This window comes from Synchytrium microbalum (assembly GCF_006535985.1).
Source record: "Synchytrium microbalum strain JEL517 chromosome Unknown SmJEL517_scf0049, whole genome shotgun sequence".
Classification (NCBI taxonomy): domain Eukaryota; kingdom Fungi; phylum Chytridiomycota; class Chytridiomycetes; order Synchytriales; family Synchytriaceae; genus Synchytrium; species Synchytrium microbalum.
This window is the reverse complement of record NW_022158398.1, coordinates 145,590-159,361: the sequence shown is the minus strand read 5'-3', so window position 1 is coordinate 159,361 and position 13,772 is coordinate 145,590. Positions and strand designations below refer to the sequence as shown.

Below are 13,772 nucleotides of genomic sequence, written 5' to 3'. Positions count from 1 at the left end.
CTTCATTACTGAAAATTGCATCCAGCACGTATGTAATCCATCATACACGTTATATAGTCCTTCTACATCTCCATACAACCGTAAAGCTGCACTATCTTTTCATCATTCAAAAAACACCACCATCAAACATCAGGCTATAGATAGAATGAACATCCAAAGAGCCATCCACCGCAGTCGCATAGTCTCATGCACGGCATCTTCAACTAATCGCTTCTTCTCCTCCCTCTATCAAGCGACGCCAAATAGACAACGGCACAGACGAAACAAGGCTGCTCAAGACGTGGACTCTTTTATAGAAGATGAATTACTACCTGCCCCAATTGAACTCAGTCTCGCATCCTTATTCCTCCAACATCGACCATTAGCTGTTTCTAGTAGTGTTAATACTGGGTCGTCATCATCAACACAATCCTCGATAAAGGGATTGTGTATAGAAAGACAGCTGAGAGAAGATGCATCCATCTCATCACGTACCGATGCTTCCTCTCAATCGCCAAGGAGTCCTACTGCTGATGGTAAATGTTTCACCACTATACTTCATCATAGGTGAAAGTGTATGACTAACTAGACGTATTCGTAGACGGTAGAGCCAAAGCTCCATTCGAAGGCTTCCAAGCTCTAACTGGCGGACAATATTTCAAGCCTTCGCGTATAGCCCTATCGTCGCCAACATCTACTAGTCCTAGCAGGAACCGGACGAGTTATCGACCATCAGCAGGAGGCCCAACCATGCAACTGTTATCTCCCAATTCTCCCAGTGATCACTTGTCGCCTGATCAATTGGTGGATATACTGTTATCGGGAACTCCTTCTTCAGGTATCGATGCGATATGATGATTGTGGAATCTATCTTTTTTGGCTCACACTATCTTGTTACACACTCACAGGCTGGGACACTGTGACGCGCCATCTAGTCCAGGAACACGTAATGACTGCCAGAATCCAGGCCCAGGTATCCTCCATGGCCCGGGAAGCTCTCCGCAAAATCGAATCCCGAAGAAACACTGGTCGCAGAGTGCCAGGTACATCCACCACTAGCAGGACTGGAATGTATGCGTAAGTGCAATGAATCCCATGGGAGGAGCATTATCTGGATGCAGCCCTTGTACTTCAGTTTTATGGTCTCCTAACTCGGGCAACACTATAGCATCTCCCTAATTAAGAGACGGAGGAAGAAGATGAACAAGCACAAGCTAGAGAAGCGGATTGAGAAGCTTAGAGGCACTCAGAGGGCTAATAAGGAAATGTTGAGGAAGAGGGGTCAAAATCGAGAAAAGAAGGAGTGAAAGTGAGTGGTGGAGTTCACGAAAGACGTATGCTAGGTAGAGAGTGGTTTATACCCGGAGACGAGGGTATGCTGATGCAGGGTGAATTATATCTATATATGGATGGCCGTGTAAGAAAATACAAACATAAGTAGTTGTTGGACGAGGATTATTGGCGTAATAGGTTTGAGAGACATGATGGCGGATTAATTCGCATTTTTATTTACGTGATCAGGTATACGTGAACTTCTTGTTCAAAAAGGTTGCCACATTAATTCATTAATTCTCATATCTCATCCAGCATTGAACGTTCAGCAGGGGCGGCAGCAAACCATGCACCCATAAAATGCAGCCGGTGGCGAGACAGAACTCAAACAAACCATTTAGCGCTTGACCCTCATTTTTAAACCAATCACATCTGGCAAACAAGCTCCTTGAATCAAGGCCAAAAAACTGTCACTTTAATTTTCGCAAGTTTGTCCCATCCCGAATTGGACGTGTTACTTTGTTTCAAGACAACAAAAGGGACACTAGAATATTAATTAGTCGTGAGTCGGTGATCGTATCAGCTCTCTCTCCATCCTCCTTTTCGTAGCTAATCCGCATTTTTATTTAGGGACATTTTTGAATTGTGTCGATAAAGGAAGAGAGGAAGAAACCAACAACAACGGGCCAATATTGGATTTTAAATTTCTATCATCATTAATATTGTCGAAATGGCCAAGGTCGCAAGTGATCCAACAGGAGGCGATATGCAACAATTGGTAACAACCCAACAAACATCAAACCCCTCGTGTCTTTTTGATTAAAAAGGACGCGTCTGAATACCCCCCATCTCACACCTATACTCAATTCCCATTAGGTGGTAGTAGGATCAGGAGGTGTCGGGAAATCCTGTCTCACAGTCCGTTTCCTCAAGGACGAATTCACCAACGACTATGACCCAACCATAGAAGAAAACTACCGCAAAGCAATAACAGTCGACGATCACCCGTGCACTGTAAACATTATCGATACAGCCGGCCAGCACGAATATACGGCGCTCCGTGATCAGCACTTGAAGGATGGCAAGGGGTTTTTGCTGGTTTTCGCTATTAACGACAAGTCGACTTTTGAGGAAGTCAAGCAGCTGAGGGAGCAGATTATTCGGTTGAAGGATACGAAACGGGTACCGCTGGTTATGATTGGAAATAAGTGTGATTTGCCAGCTGAGATGCGGGAGGTGGATGAGAAGGTTGCTGCTGGGTGGTGTGCGAGTAATAAGATACCGTATATTGAGAGTTCTGCAAAGGTATGCTTTGTTGTTGTGTTTTGGGGTTGACGATGGGATGAAAAAAAGCGCAAGCTAAACTCGACAATGTTTCGTTCCTTGTAGGAAGCAATTAATGTAACAGAAGCCTTCTTTGAACTCGTTCGAGAATGCCGTAAAGTGGATGGCAGAACTACCAACAAACCAGCCAAAGTCGCTCACAAGAAAAAGTCTGGATGTACGATTTTCTGATTTCTCGCTATTCTACCACACCGACACCCCAAACACCGATGCCTACCCATTCTTAAACCATTCCCCACTTTGTGATTATTATAACGCCCTCAAGACCTCGTCACCATACCAACTGTCAACCATTTTTGTTGTTTTTGCTCTTTAAAAAAGTCATATGAAGAAAAAAGCCCAGTTTTTTTGAAACTCTCTCTACTGTAAGATAAAATCCGTACTTTTGAGAAATAGATAAACGCGACTATTATACATCTACATCTCACATCCCGCATCTCGTTTTTGATTTTCAACTGGTGTCTGAATCCATCGGACAGGTCACTGATTCTGAATTTTTTTGTGGTGAACACAGGCTGCCCAATCTTACCACTGAGTTTATCCAATCAAATCGATTGTAAAAATCAGTGCGATTGATTGATGTGTACTCGTATATGACCGTGACGATATGACGGTTAGTTGGCATCTCCCGATTCGCAGTGTTATACCGTCGCAATGTCGACAACTTGGCTAACATTTGAGTTTTTGAAACAGGTGAACGGCATCTATACCAAGCTGGTCGGGCAAGTAATCAGTATAACGGGACGGAGTCTGGCGCTTGCTGAAATAATCGGGACTGTGAGTTCGGTGCTTCCGTTTGATTTTTGATGTTTGCCGTGTTTGATGATGTCGTTCAACCATGTTTTGTTTTAATTGAAAATAACGCTTGTTTCGCTTGGCAGGGCTCGTATGCTGCTGTATTCGCTGCTTTGGACGCTGATGGTGAACATGTACGTGTTGCGTGTGGAGTCAATCAAACAACCCACGCTTGCTGAATTTTGACTCTTGAAACGGTTTTTTTTGGTCTTGATCTGAAAAAAATCGTGATTTAACGCATTTTGACTGTTAGTATGCAGTGAAGGCAGTCTTCAAGCCCAACCTGAACCGGTCGCAGATACTCGCGCAGAGAGCTGAAGTGCTCATGATGAGGGAGTTGAGCGATTCAGATAATGTAGCTGTGGTGTTCTCGTCGAGGGAGACTAGTCAGTTTATTTTTGTTGTGCTCGAGTTGTATGAGAGGGATTTGTTTGATGTGAGTGTTGATTGAAACGATTTTTTCATGCATTTCCTTGCAATGTGAAGCAACCGTTGAAAGAAAGAGAGACAGAACTTTTGATAGTAACAAGTCATCTCCTCTGTATAGTACATTGAAAGTGGTGCAAACGTATCCATCGCTACCACCAAACGGATTTTTGGACAGGTACATATTACAAGCTATTAAGTCTCATCGCAAAAAAGAAATCCAACCAGTCAACATCACATAGATGTGTGAAGCCGTTCTTTACTGCCACAGCCATAACATATACCACCGAGACCTCAAACCAGAAAACATCCTACTAGCCGCGGACGACCAAGGCAAGCTAAATGTCAAACTAACTGATTTCGGACTGGCGACACGGGAACGACATTCAGGACATGTATTGTGTGGCAGCACGAGATATCTTCCTCCTGAATGCTTTATCAAGAAGAATAGTAGTGTGAATAAGAGCCAGTTGCATGATAACGCAAAGGGGGATGTGTGGGCACTTGGATGCATACTGATCAACATGCTGTTTGCTAAATGTTGTTGGAATTCGGCTGAGGAGTCGGTGAGTTTGGAAAACATTCATTTATGTTACGGTAATGTTGTTTTTACTAACGTTTTTACTTTCAATGCAGGATGAGATATACGCAGCATACACTTCAACAAACGCGCACATTCTGCAGCAAAACTTTAACTTATCGCCGACATTCGACGCCATACTGCATAAAGCCTTCCACGTAAACCCACATGAACGATACACGTTGACAGAGTTACGTGATGCTGTATTGTCGTGTGAGGAATTCACTGCTGCTACTCCTCTGCCACTTCAACCAAATACCAGTAAAAGTAATAGTGTACCTAGATCACCAAAATCAAGACGCTCAGCGTCACAACCAATATCATCAACGAAATCAACCCTTGTACGTGAACTATCTGGTACGTTTGGAGCTGTAAATGTATCATCTGCTACTAGTAAGGAGAATATTATTATACCACCGGCTGCTGTGACTACGACGACACATACCAAGATTCGGAAGGAGGGTGATGCGGGGCCATTTGTGTCGCAGAGATGGGTGCAGTGTACATAGATGGGAGAGGGCAAAAGGATGGGGGTTTTTAAGCGTGTGTGAGAGAGTGAGGGATTTTTATTATTTTTGGGGGTGTCTGACGCAAGGTTGACAAAAAGGAGTTTCTTTAGTACAATAAGTTTGTGTGTGTGTAAGTGAAAATCTAAGATTTATAAATTTGGACTGTGACTGAAAGGACACTTTGGCTTTGTGGCTGTTGATTGAAGGTTTTGAAGGTATACAAGCAAAATGGAGATAGAACCATGGACCGATATATGAAACTGATTTAATTGGACGTGATGCCAGCGTAAAATGACGCTAAAGCAGTAGATATATGCTAAAACACGTGCTTTTGACATTTTGGCTAAAGACTTGAAACAGACGCGACGTTAGAGCTTTAAATGTCTTGACCAAGAGTTTATGTGGTAGAGATATGCATGTACGCATGCAAGAATAATCCCATATCCTGGAAAGCAAACTCGACAAACACCAGCACTGCCATCGCAAACGTCAAAGTGTCAAAGGCCACCATCCAGTCTTTTACGTGGTATTCATGTGAATATATCACGAGGATAATAGAGTGAGAATGAAAGTGTATATCGCATTAGGTGGCTACAATACTCTGTTTGTTTCTGGCGCGTTTGAGTTTTTTTGTCCCTGAAAACCCAACTCACCAAACACTCGTGTTTTTAAAGTCACAAGCTGAATGGCAGTGTTGCGACAATGGAGACCAAGGAGCTCAATGGCGAGGAATATTCTTTGGCGTCGCCATCTACTCCCATACTGCTACATCCACCACCAGCTGCTGCAAAGAATGCTAATACTTTTCTGATCGGACTATCTTCACTCGCACTCAAGATCGCTGCTCTGAATGTCGTCTTGCAGCTCATACTGCTCATGAAAGCTCGTCAGGATGCCGTGGATGTCTCGTTTTGTACGTTGTTTATTGGGCGTGTCTGTTTTGATATGAGCGATCGCTCTGAATGTTGACCTCGTGTGTTTTAACATTGACTCATATATTACTTTATGTTTACTAGGGTGGAAGCTACTAGCGCTATGGCATGGTATCGTGCTCTGTATTGCTGTGATAGTGCTCAAGCAGCGACGTGAAGATCCTACTCCGTCACATATCGCTGTCATGTTGGGCACGTATGTCGTCGTCGCTGCTCTGCTAGTGCCAAGGACGGAAGGGTTTCCTGCTAGTCAGACGTATATTCATGGCACTTATTTTGCTCAGGCTATTAATCTGCCAATGCTGCCTGGCTTTTGGTGAGGGTGTTATACTAAGTGCATATGTGACAGTGCGCTGATGCTAATCTGATTGTGTCTCATACATATCAGGATGGCGCTTGGAGGACTTGCATACTCTGTCGACAGACTATTACAAACCAGCTCTTTTACCGTATTTGGACCTAGTGCCTCATATCTAAACGACATGGCACAAACAACTGCCGTAGCGTCACGTAATACCAGTCCAACCTCATCGCAGCCATCATCACCAGCCACCATCTTCCCATCCCGTAAAATGATACCAAGCAAAAACCATCCATACATACCCTTCTCACTCGACCACAACACGGCCGTAATCCGCTCAGACATGCAGCACAATCTCGCATCCATGCGTGCTATAGTATCACATATGAAAAACCATCTAGGTTCTACAACAAACTCACAATACGATTCTCCAACAGCTCGGGTATCTGATGCGTTGACTACGTGTCTTGCAAATCTAAACTATGTCGTGGCACAGTTCCAATCACCGAATGAATTGGATGCTGCTGATAAAGGACCGGAACGGAATAAGGTGCTGTTTGATCCCTCGGATTTGACGGAGCAGGTTGCGGATTCTATATCGTATTATGCGGATTCAAAGGAGGTCGAGTTGATTGTGCATACACCGGTTGGGAGGACGGCAGAATGGTACTTGACGAATGATGATCCGGTGCCGATTCGTGCTATACTTATCAAGGTAAAATGGTTTGTTATCATTACAAGCATTTCGGAGTACAACGTGATGCTTTTTTCTGCCGACGTCTCCCAGTTCATTCTTCTTTACTCTTTATTCCAAACCTCACCGTCACAAACATATATAGCTCATCAGTGAAGTAGCCATGAAGGCCGAAACTCACTCGCACATAGCCATCAGCCTAAACGTAGACCTCCCCAGTGCCATCCGTAGCGGCGCATCCCTAACAACAGCACGCACCTTCGTCATGCACTGTGTATGGCAAATCATATACATGTGTGCACGCACAGAACCCCTCGAGATAGAATTCAGCAGCACATCAACCACCTTCCTCGGAAATATAGGTGGCACACACCACCATACCGCAAACGGCGACATGTGTACCGAAGAACTCCGTCTCGACATGGACGCAGTCCCGCTAGACAATTCCGTCGAAAACGCTGTTATGCTAGACCAATTCCTCTCACCACTTGAAAAGCGTGAATTGTGGGCATTCAGTCGTCGTCTGACCGGTGCACGATTCGCCCTTATAACGACTCGAGATTCACAATTTGTGTTGAATTTATTGCAGTATTTGGAGAATTGGGGTGGAACTGTTACGCATGGTTTCACCAGTAATTGGGGGTCGTTGAGAGCCACTATTGACGATTTTGATCACAAGAGTGAGAATGAGAGGGTTGCGAGTGAGAACTCGGCAGCTGTGTTTATTGATGATGATTTGGCTGTGCTGGATACTGTGATTAAGAGGAGGTTGGCTAGGCGGCGTAGAGGTTGTCCTATTATATATGTTTGCAATACTTCGAATGAGAAATGTAAGTACTTGTGTGTCGTGTGAAAAGGGATAAAGAGTATGGAGGAGTGTGTGCATCAAGTCTGCTGACTATTGTTTGTATCTTCCTTATTTTTTGTACTACGAATTCAACCCTCACACTCACTTCTTTTCATCACTCCTAGTCGTGGCTGAATTTGAGCAAGCTGTCCGCAGACAATACCACAGCGGCCTTCCAGTTATATGTGTAATATCAAAACCAGCAGGCCCACGAAAAATCCTCTCCACCTTAAAACGAGTCCTCTTTGTCCAATCACCACCCCGCACAACCGACGACCAAGACTTCCAATTCCTATCCTCGGCCGCATCTGCATCACGACTCGGATCCAGCAGCGAAGACAATGGTGTTGCAGGCGGCAACAGCAGTGGATCTGGTGGTGGGCGAGACGGACGACGTGAATCAGGAGGATCAGCAACAATCCATCCCATAGGTGAAATACGTCTTTTACCACGTCGTGCCAGTGATGTGTCATCACGTGCTGCATCACAGTCGTCGTCAGCTGCGTCGGCTTCTGGTGGTGGTAGTCCTCGGCCGCAGCCACAGGGTGTATTATTACAACAGCAGGGAGGACCATCATCACAGCATCCGTCACAGGAACAGCAGTCGCGATCACAGCATTCGCAACGACCGCCACAGTCTAGTGCTAGTAGTCGGCATGAGCAACGGGCATGGACTAATGTGCCTGCTTCGGTGAATGCTAGTGTCGCCACACCGCTTGCTGAGGTGCCTGTTGCGCCGAGGATTAGTGTGTTGATTGTTGAAGGTATGTTTGTTGGCGGACTTTATGATGCGATGCTAGGTGCTTGTTTTGCATCAGTTCATTGACTCGTGGTGCCTTTTTTCAGATAATATCATCAACCAACGTATCTTGTCAACGTATCTCCGACATCGTGGAATTGATAACGTTGTTGCCAATAATGGTCGTGAAGCTGTAGATTTGTGGATTGCGCAGAAGTTTCATCTCGTATTGGTACGATGGAATAACGTTCTTTCACATATAAGGATATAGAGTGACTGACATTTTTTTTCTCTCGTCATAAGATGGGTAAATGTCCTTTGTGTGCATCTCTTGGATGAAAGTCCTTGTCTTACGTCCAACTTACTTGGATTTGCAAAAGCAAAAGAAACTTATTAACGTCGAAATGATAATAACATTGTTACTTCCATCCTTCACCTTTCTCACACCACCCTCTCTTTAAATAGATATAATGATGCCCGTAATGGACGGAATCGAAGCAACAACCGAAATCCGCCGCATAGAACAAGAACGACGAAACGAACAAATAGACTCTAACGAAATCCCACCTCCCGAAACCGTCATTGTCGCATTGACTGCATCAGCACTCCCTACAGATCGTGATCGAGCTCTTGCTGCTGGATGTAATGATTATTTGGTGAAACCTGTCACGCTTTCGTGGTTGGAGAGAAAGATTATTGAGTGGGGGTCTATGCAGGTAAAAAACGCCATCATTCCTTATTATACCGTGAATTTTTGTGGCACGGTGATACTGATTCTGTAACGTTTTAGGCACTGATTGAATTCGGAAAGGACTTTACTGAGACGGCGCCTCGTGTGCCTGCTGTTACAGAGTCGTATCCTCACGATATCAATGTTCCGAGCCCGTGAGATTGCAAGTTATAGTGGAAGCGCTTTGGGCAAGAACATGTGTCTGTGCTTGTATATGTTAGACATAGGTATATTTTGTGTCGAGAAAAGAGGGTCGTTTACTCCAGGCACATGCGTGGGTGTATGTGCACAAGTAGAACATATTGTAGAGGGAGAGGGAGACAAGAGGAATCAAAGGGATTATTTGTAGCATTGCATATTTGTATGTTTGGCATGTGAGGAGGAAAATGAGAATTTGTCAGAAAATCGCAATACGACGAATTTGATTCGAAAAAACTGGATTGTCATTATTTGTATTCGCATGTTAGATGGTTTATGGGAGGTATGGAAACCCACGTCAGTCACCTTGTGTAGCAACCATAATGACTCCTGAATCAATTAAAGCTACAGCAGCTCTAGCTTCCGGAACACCAAGTCAAGCTATTCCACCTCCAATAGCCAAATGAAACAACATCCGTGCCATCAGAGATGCCTTCACCATAGCTCGTACGATAGCATCAAAGTTGCACCATCAATGCGCCCAACGAGTTTGTATGATGTGATGAGCACATCGGCAGCTAAATCAATACATTTTGATGTCAAGGATGTAGCAGCAAATACCAGCTCAAAACACAAGTCGAAGATAACTTGAGATGAGAGATGAGAGGGAAAAAAACGATAAAAGCCCTGAAGCTCAATTAAAGGTACAAGCTCGCCACCATTCGTCCCGTTAACTGAGTATTTTACGGATCATCATTTACGGCATGAACACAAACTAGTGATTTGAGTAGGTCCATCAAAATTCGGAGCAACACCATTCTCAACGAAGTCGTAACCAAACGCTAATGGGCAAATGAGATAGATCTCCTACTCGTGGCAAAGATCCAATAGTGAATGACGATCATCGAGTCCGGTGTCGAAAATCCCAGTACAAGTATTCGACCAGTAACGTACAGTGCTGTAGTATTGGTGTTCCAGTTCCTTCAAGTCCTTGTCATGTGGTAGTGGAAGATGAGCTATGCTTTCTTTGACCAAGTTGGTGGATGGGAGCACGAGCTCGTAAACTCGATCCCACTTTGAAATTCCGAGTTGCGTCGATTCACCTTTTCCAGCGTAGAAACTGTTTTGGGGTCAAACAGGAGCAAAAAAGGCATCAGATCCAACATTTCTGGCTTGAAAACACGTATATTTGACCACCTAGAAATACTTCAGTTACCTAGAAATACTTCAAAGGTTCCCAGAAAATATGCATTTCTCAAAAGTTCAAAAGTCCAAAGGATCCCCCACACTAGTCACGTTCAACCACTCACTACTCCACTCATCATGCACACCACCAGCATGACAATCCCCATCACCAGCTTTGACAACTTTAATCACCAACTTGTACGCACGATGGACTCTAGCACCAATACCATCCCACACGACACTGCGACTGACACGTTTAGCACTTGACCTTCCAATCCATTTCAATCGATCAACTAATCGTCCTTGTGTTGGATTATCATACGGCACCATGTATACTGATGCCTCTCGTGCAGGCCGTAAGAAAACCATGGAGATGGTGTATACAGAGTCTCTGAAGTTGATTTTCTTCGGTAGTGTTGATTGTAGTGGTGGTGTGGTGCTTGATGTTGATGTGAATGGGATTGTTTCTTTGTCATTGTTGTTGTTCAGATTATTATTATTGTTCGTGGTACTTTGACGGATCATACGTGGTGAAGACCCATTACTTGGAAATACAGGGAGTGTGGAAGCATTCTTACTCAACCCAAGATATGTAGAATGCAATCGAGTGTTTGACCTATTACTGTCTACAGGTGTATAAGTGATGAATCCACCATAATACCATGTCGTATTACTGTTACCATCATGAGGTAACCTAAACTCGATATCTACACTCCTGGTCGAGTTTGGAAGGACTTCAATGCGTGACGGTGCAATTGTAACCGATACATGGTACGAATCGTTTGTCAAAGCAGGTAGCATCCATGGATCCTGTGATGCTGATATAGCTGGCATCGGTTGATGATTGATTTGATATGTAATTGGGTATGAAGCGATGGATGTCATATTAACTTGTACAGTTCGAGAGTGACGAGTACTAGCTTCATCACCCAAGTTTATTAATGTTGGAGATATGATGGCTGTAGCTGAAAAGGATGCGACGGCATTGATGCTGCCAGCACCTTGTCGTACAATTGAAGCGTTTGCTATAGTATTCGAGGTTGATTCGAGTGTGGATTTGATGTTTGGCGTGGATTGGTTTAGTGATTTAGCTCGACTTGCGAGTAGTGCGGAGACGCCAGCGGAATAAGGTGATGCCATTGATGTGCCAGAGAGCTAGAACGTTACAAATGGTGTTATTAGTACAGGCAAATTAAAGAGACGTTATCTTTATCAATATAGCAATGAATATTACCACTGCATACGATCCCTTACTACTCAGAAACGAAGACAGTATGAGTGCACCAGGAGCGCCAATGTTGGGTTTAATTGTCAAGTCAGGACCTAGAGGGTGGAGTGGAGAATATTGGCAAAGAAGAAGACGAGACGCACTCGGAGAGCATTGATACTTGCTTGGACCAAACTGCACAATTGAAACGACGATCAGAGTTGGTTCCCAGCGCCATAATACGGTAGCAGTAGAGGCAACAACTTACTGAGCTAAATTCTGCGACTTGTCCTCCCGAAGGATTTGGAAAAGCACTCAAGTTACCATGAAACACGACTTGAGCAGTATAATTAGCTGCTACAATCTGATCATGTAGCAGTTGACCATCAATCCCAGAAACTCCAAAGACAGGAATGGAAGATTCATCCAAGTTGAGTGCGAACTTAAATAAGTCAGGTTGGCTGTTCCACTATTTTGAGAAGGAAACAAAATGTTAGAAAGTTACCCCAACTTTCTAACATTTTGTTGCATGAACAATTGGTTCATTAAAACATACCAATACCAATCCAACACCTCCCATCTTTTGGATTTTCTTAGCCTTATTAGCTACAGTACAGACCCCACGACGAACCAAAACCAACTTATTTTTATGAATTGAATTGTTTTGTCCCATATCAGCATCACTGCACATGGATTTTGGTTCATATGCAAGAGTAATTGTAGCATTGAGAATGGGAGGATTGACTGATCCAGCCCATTGAATACGTTGAGATGGCATAGTCGAGACTGATAGCAAACCACCGAGAAAGTAGTTTGTCTCAGTTGCACCAACTGAAATGACGTTCGATGCAACTCCAGGAGATGAAGACATTAGAAGGCCATCAGCTCCATCATTTCCTTTTGAAACATGGAGTCAGAATATGAGCCAGAAACGTTACCTAATCATCTGGAGTCTGTGAACAGTCAGACCGACGCTCTACCTTGTGCAGCAATGACAATGACTCCTGATCTAGCTAGCGCTGCAGCAGCTCTAGCTTCTGGTACGCCGGGCCAAGTACTCCCACCTCCAATAGACAGATTGACAACATCGATGCCATCAGAGTGCGCCTTCTCCATAGCTTGTATAATAGCATCAGAAGTTGCACCACCCGTACATCCAAAGACCTTGTATGCTCCAATGAGCGCATCAGGAGCTACACCAACGAGTTTTGGTGTTAGGGATGCTGCGGCGATACCTGCTAGAAAGCCAAAGAACGAAAGTTAGCTTGGGACGAAAGAGACAAACCGGCCATTGCTCAAGGGAGCTATAATGAAACTACATCAGCTCACCGACATGCGTTCCATGACCAGAGCAATCCATAGGATCATCACCTACTCCACCAACATCAGCACCAATGAGCTGCGTAGGCCCATCTACATCAAAAGCAGGAGCACCGTTCCCGACAAAGTCGTAACCATATGCTACTCGACAAGGAGGCAAATCTCCTATACGTCGACAAGACCCAAAGGCTGGATGACGATAATCAATCCCAGTATCGATAATCCCAATACGTATATTACGACCTGTAATGTTTTTTGCATGTAGAGTCGATACTCCAGTTTGATCATGTACTTGTGATAGCAGTGGTGGCAGACCAGCTAGGCTTTCTTGTTGAGTTTGTTGTTGCTGCTGTATAGATACATCGTCTGGAGCTTGCACGGGTATTTTAGGTCGTTCATATACCATTAATGGGAATACGTTGCGGACCATAGGTGCATTGGCGATCCTATCAGCGTTTTCAGTAGCGTTTATAGGTAACTTCACGGAAAATCCGTTAAACAAGAGCTTGAATCGTGCACGTTCAATCATTGGTATGCCGATTGACGCGACATGAGCCAAAAACTCTTGTTGCTGTTGGGCTATGGTGGCGGTATCTTCACCATCTAATACAGCGGGATTTGTCAATTCTACCAAGTAGTAATGAGGAACTGGTTGGGATGAGATTTGGTGCGTGACGGTTGCCATGATGTTGGTGACTTTGATGAGTAGGAGCAACTTCACGTAAATTTGATATTGAAACAGCATTTTGAATCGATGAGCGCGTCTTTCAGTGG

The 13,772-nt window shown here is 44.2% G+C and overlaps 5 protein-coding genes across 5 annotated transcripts; 4 read left to right on the top strand and 1 right to left on the bottom strand.

Annotated features, from left to right (window-relative positions):
- Positions 1 to 145: 145 nt before the first annotated feature.
- Positions 146 to 1,286, top strand: SmJEL517_g05437 (uncharacterized protein; the record flags this gene model as incomplete). Its single annotated transcript, XM_031171363.1, has 4 exons — positions 146 to 515; positions 581 to 817; positions 888 to 1,056; positions 1,148 to 1,286. The coding sequence occupies 4 exons, from the start codon at positions 146 to 148 to the stop codon at positions 1,284 to 1,286; spliced, it is 915 nt and encodes a 304-aa protein (XP_031022675.1).
- A 695-nt stretch (positions 1,287 to 1,981) lies between these two features.
- Positions 1,982 to 2,766, top strand: SmJEL517_g05436 (uncharacterized protein; the record flags this gene model as incomplete). The annotated part of the gene is made up of 3 exons (XM_031171362.1): positions 1,982 to 2,029; positions 2,128 to 2,556; positions 2,641 to 2,766. 3 exons carry the CDS (start codon positions 1,982 to 1,984, stop codon positions 2,764 to 2,766), a joined length of 603 nt encoding a protein of 200 aa, XP_031022676.1.
- Positions 2,767 to 3,202: 436 nt separating this feature from the next.
- SmJEL517_g05435 (uncharacterized protein) lies at positions 3,203 to 4,905 on the top strand (the record flags this gene model as incomplete). Its single annotated transcript, XM_031171361.1, has 7 exons — positions 3,203 to 3,208; positions 3,289 to 3,372; positions 3,477 to 3,524; positions 3,644 to 3,826; positions 3,938 to 3,994; positions 4,059 to 4,382; positions 4,453 to 4,905. 7 exons carry the CDS (start codon positions 3,203 to 3,205, stop codon positions 4,903 to 4,905), a joined length of 1,155 nt encoding a protein of 384 aa, XP_031022673.1.
- A 702-nt stretch (positions 4,906 to 5,607) lies between these two features.
- SmJEL517_g05434 (uncharacterized protein) lies at positions 5,608 to 9,307 on the top strand (the record flags this gene model as incomplete). The annotated part of the gene is made up of 9 exons (XM_031171360.1): positions 5,608 to 5,818; positions 5,922 to 6,153; positions 6,226 to 6,853; positions 6,978 to 7,662; positions 7,805 to 8,443; positions 8,526 to 8,650; positions 8,722 to 8,740; positions 8,884 to 9,134; positions 9,209 to 9,307. The coding sequence occupies 9 exons, from the start codon at positions 5,608 to 5,610 to the stop codon at positions 9,305 to 9,307; spliced, it is 2,889 nt and encodes a 962-aa protein (XP_031022674.1).
- A 1,242-nt stretch (positions 9,308 to 10,549) lies between these two features.
- Positions 10,550 to 13,683, bottom strand: SmJEL517_g05433 (uncharacterized protein; the record flags this gene model as incomplete). Its single annotated transcript, XM_031171359.1, has 6 exons — positions 10,550 to 11,626; positions 11,706 to 11,873; positions 11,947 to 12,147; positions 12,235 to 12,575; positions 12,659 to 12,916; positions 13,008 to 13,683. The coding sequence occupies 6 exons, from the start codon at positions 13,681 to 13,683 to the stop codon at positions 10,550 to 10,552; spliced, it is 2,721 nt and encodes a 906-aa protein (XP_031022671.1).
- Between the last annotated feature and the right edge of the window lie 89 nt (positions 13,684 to 13,772).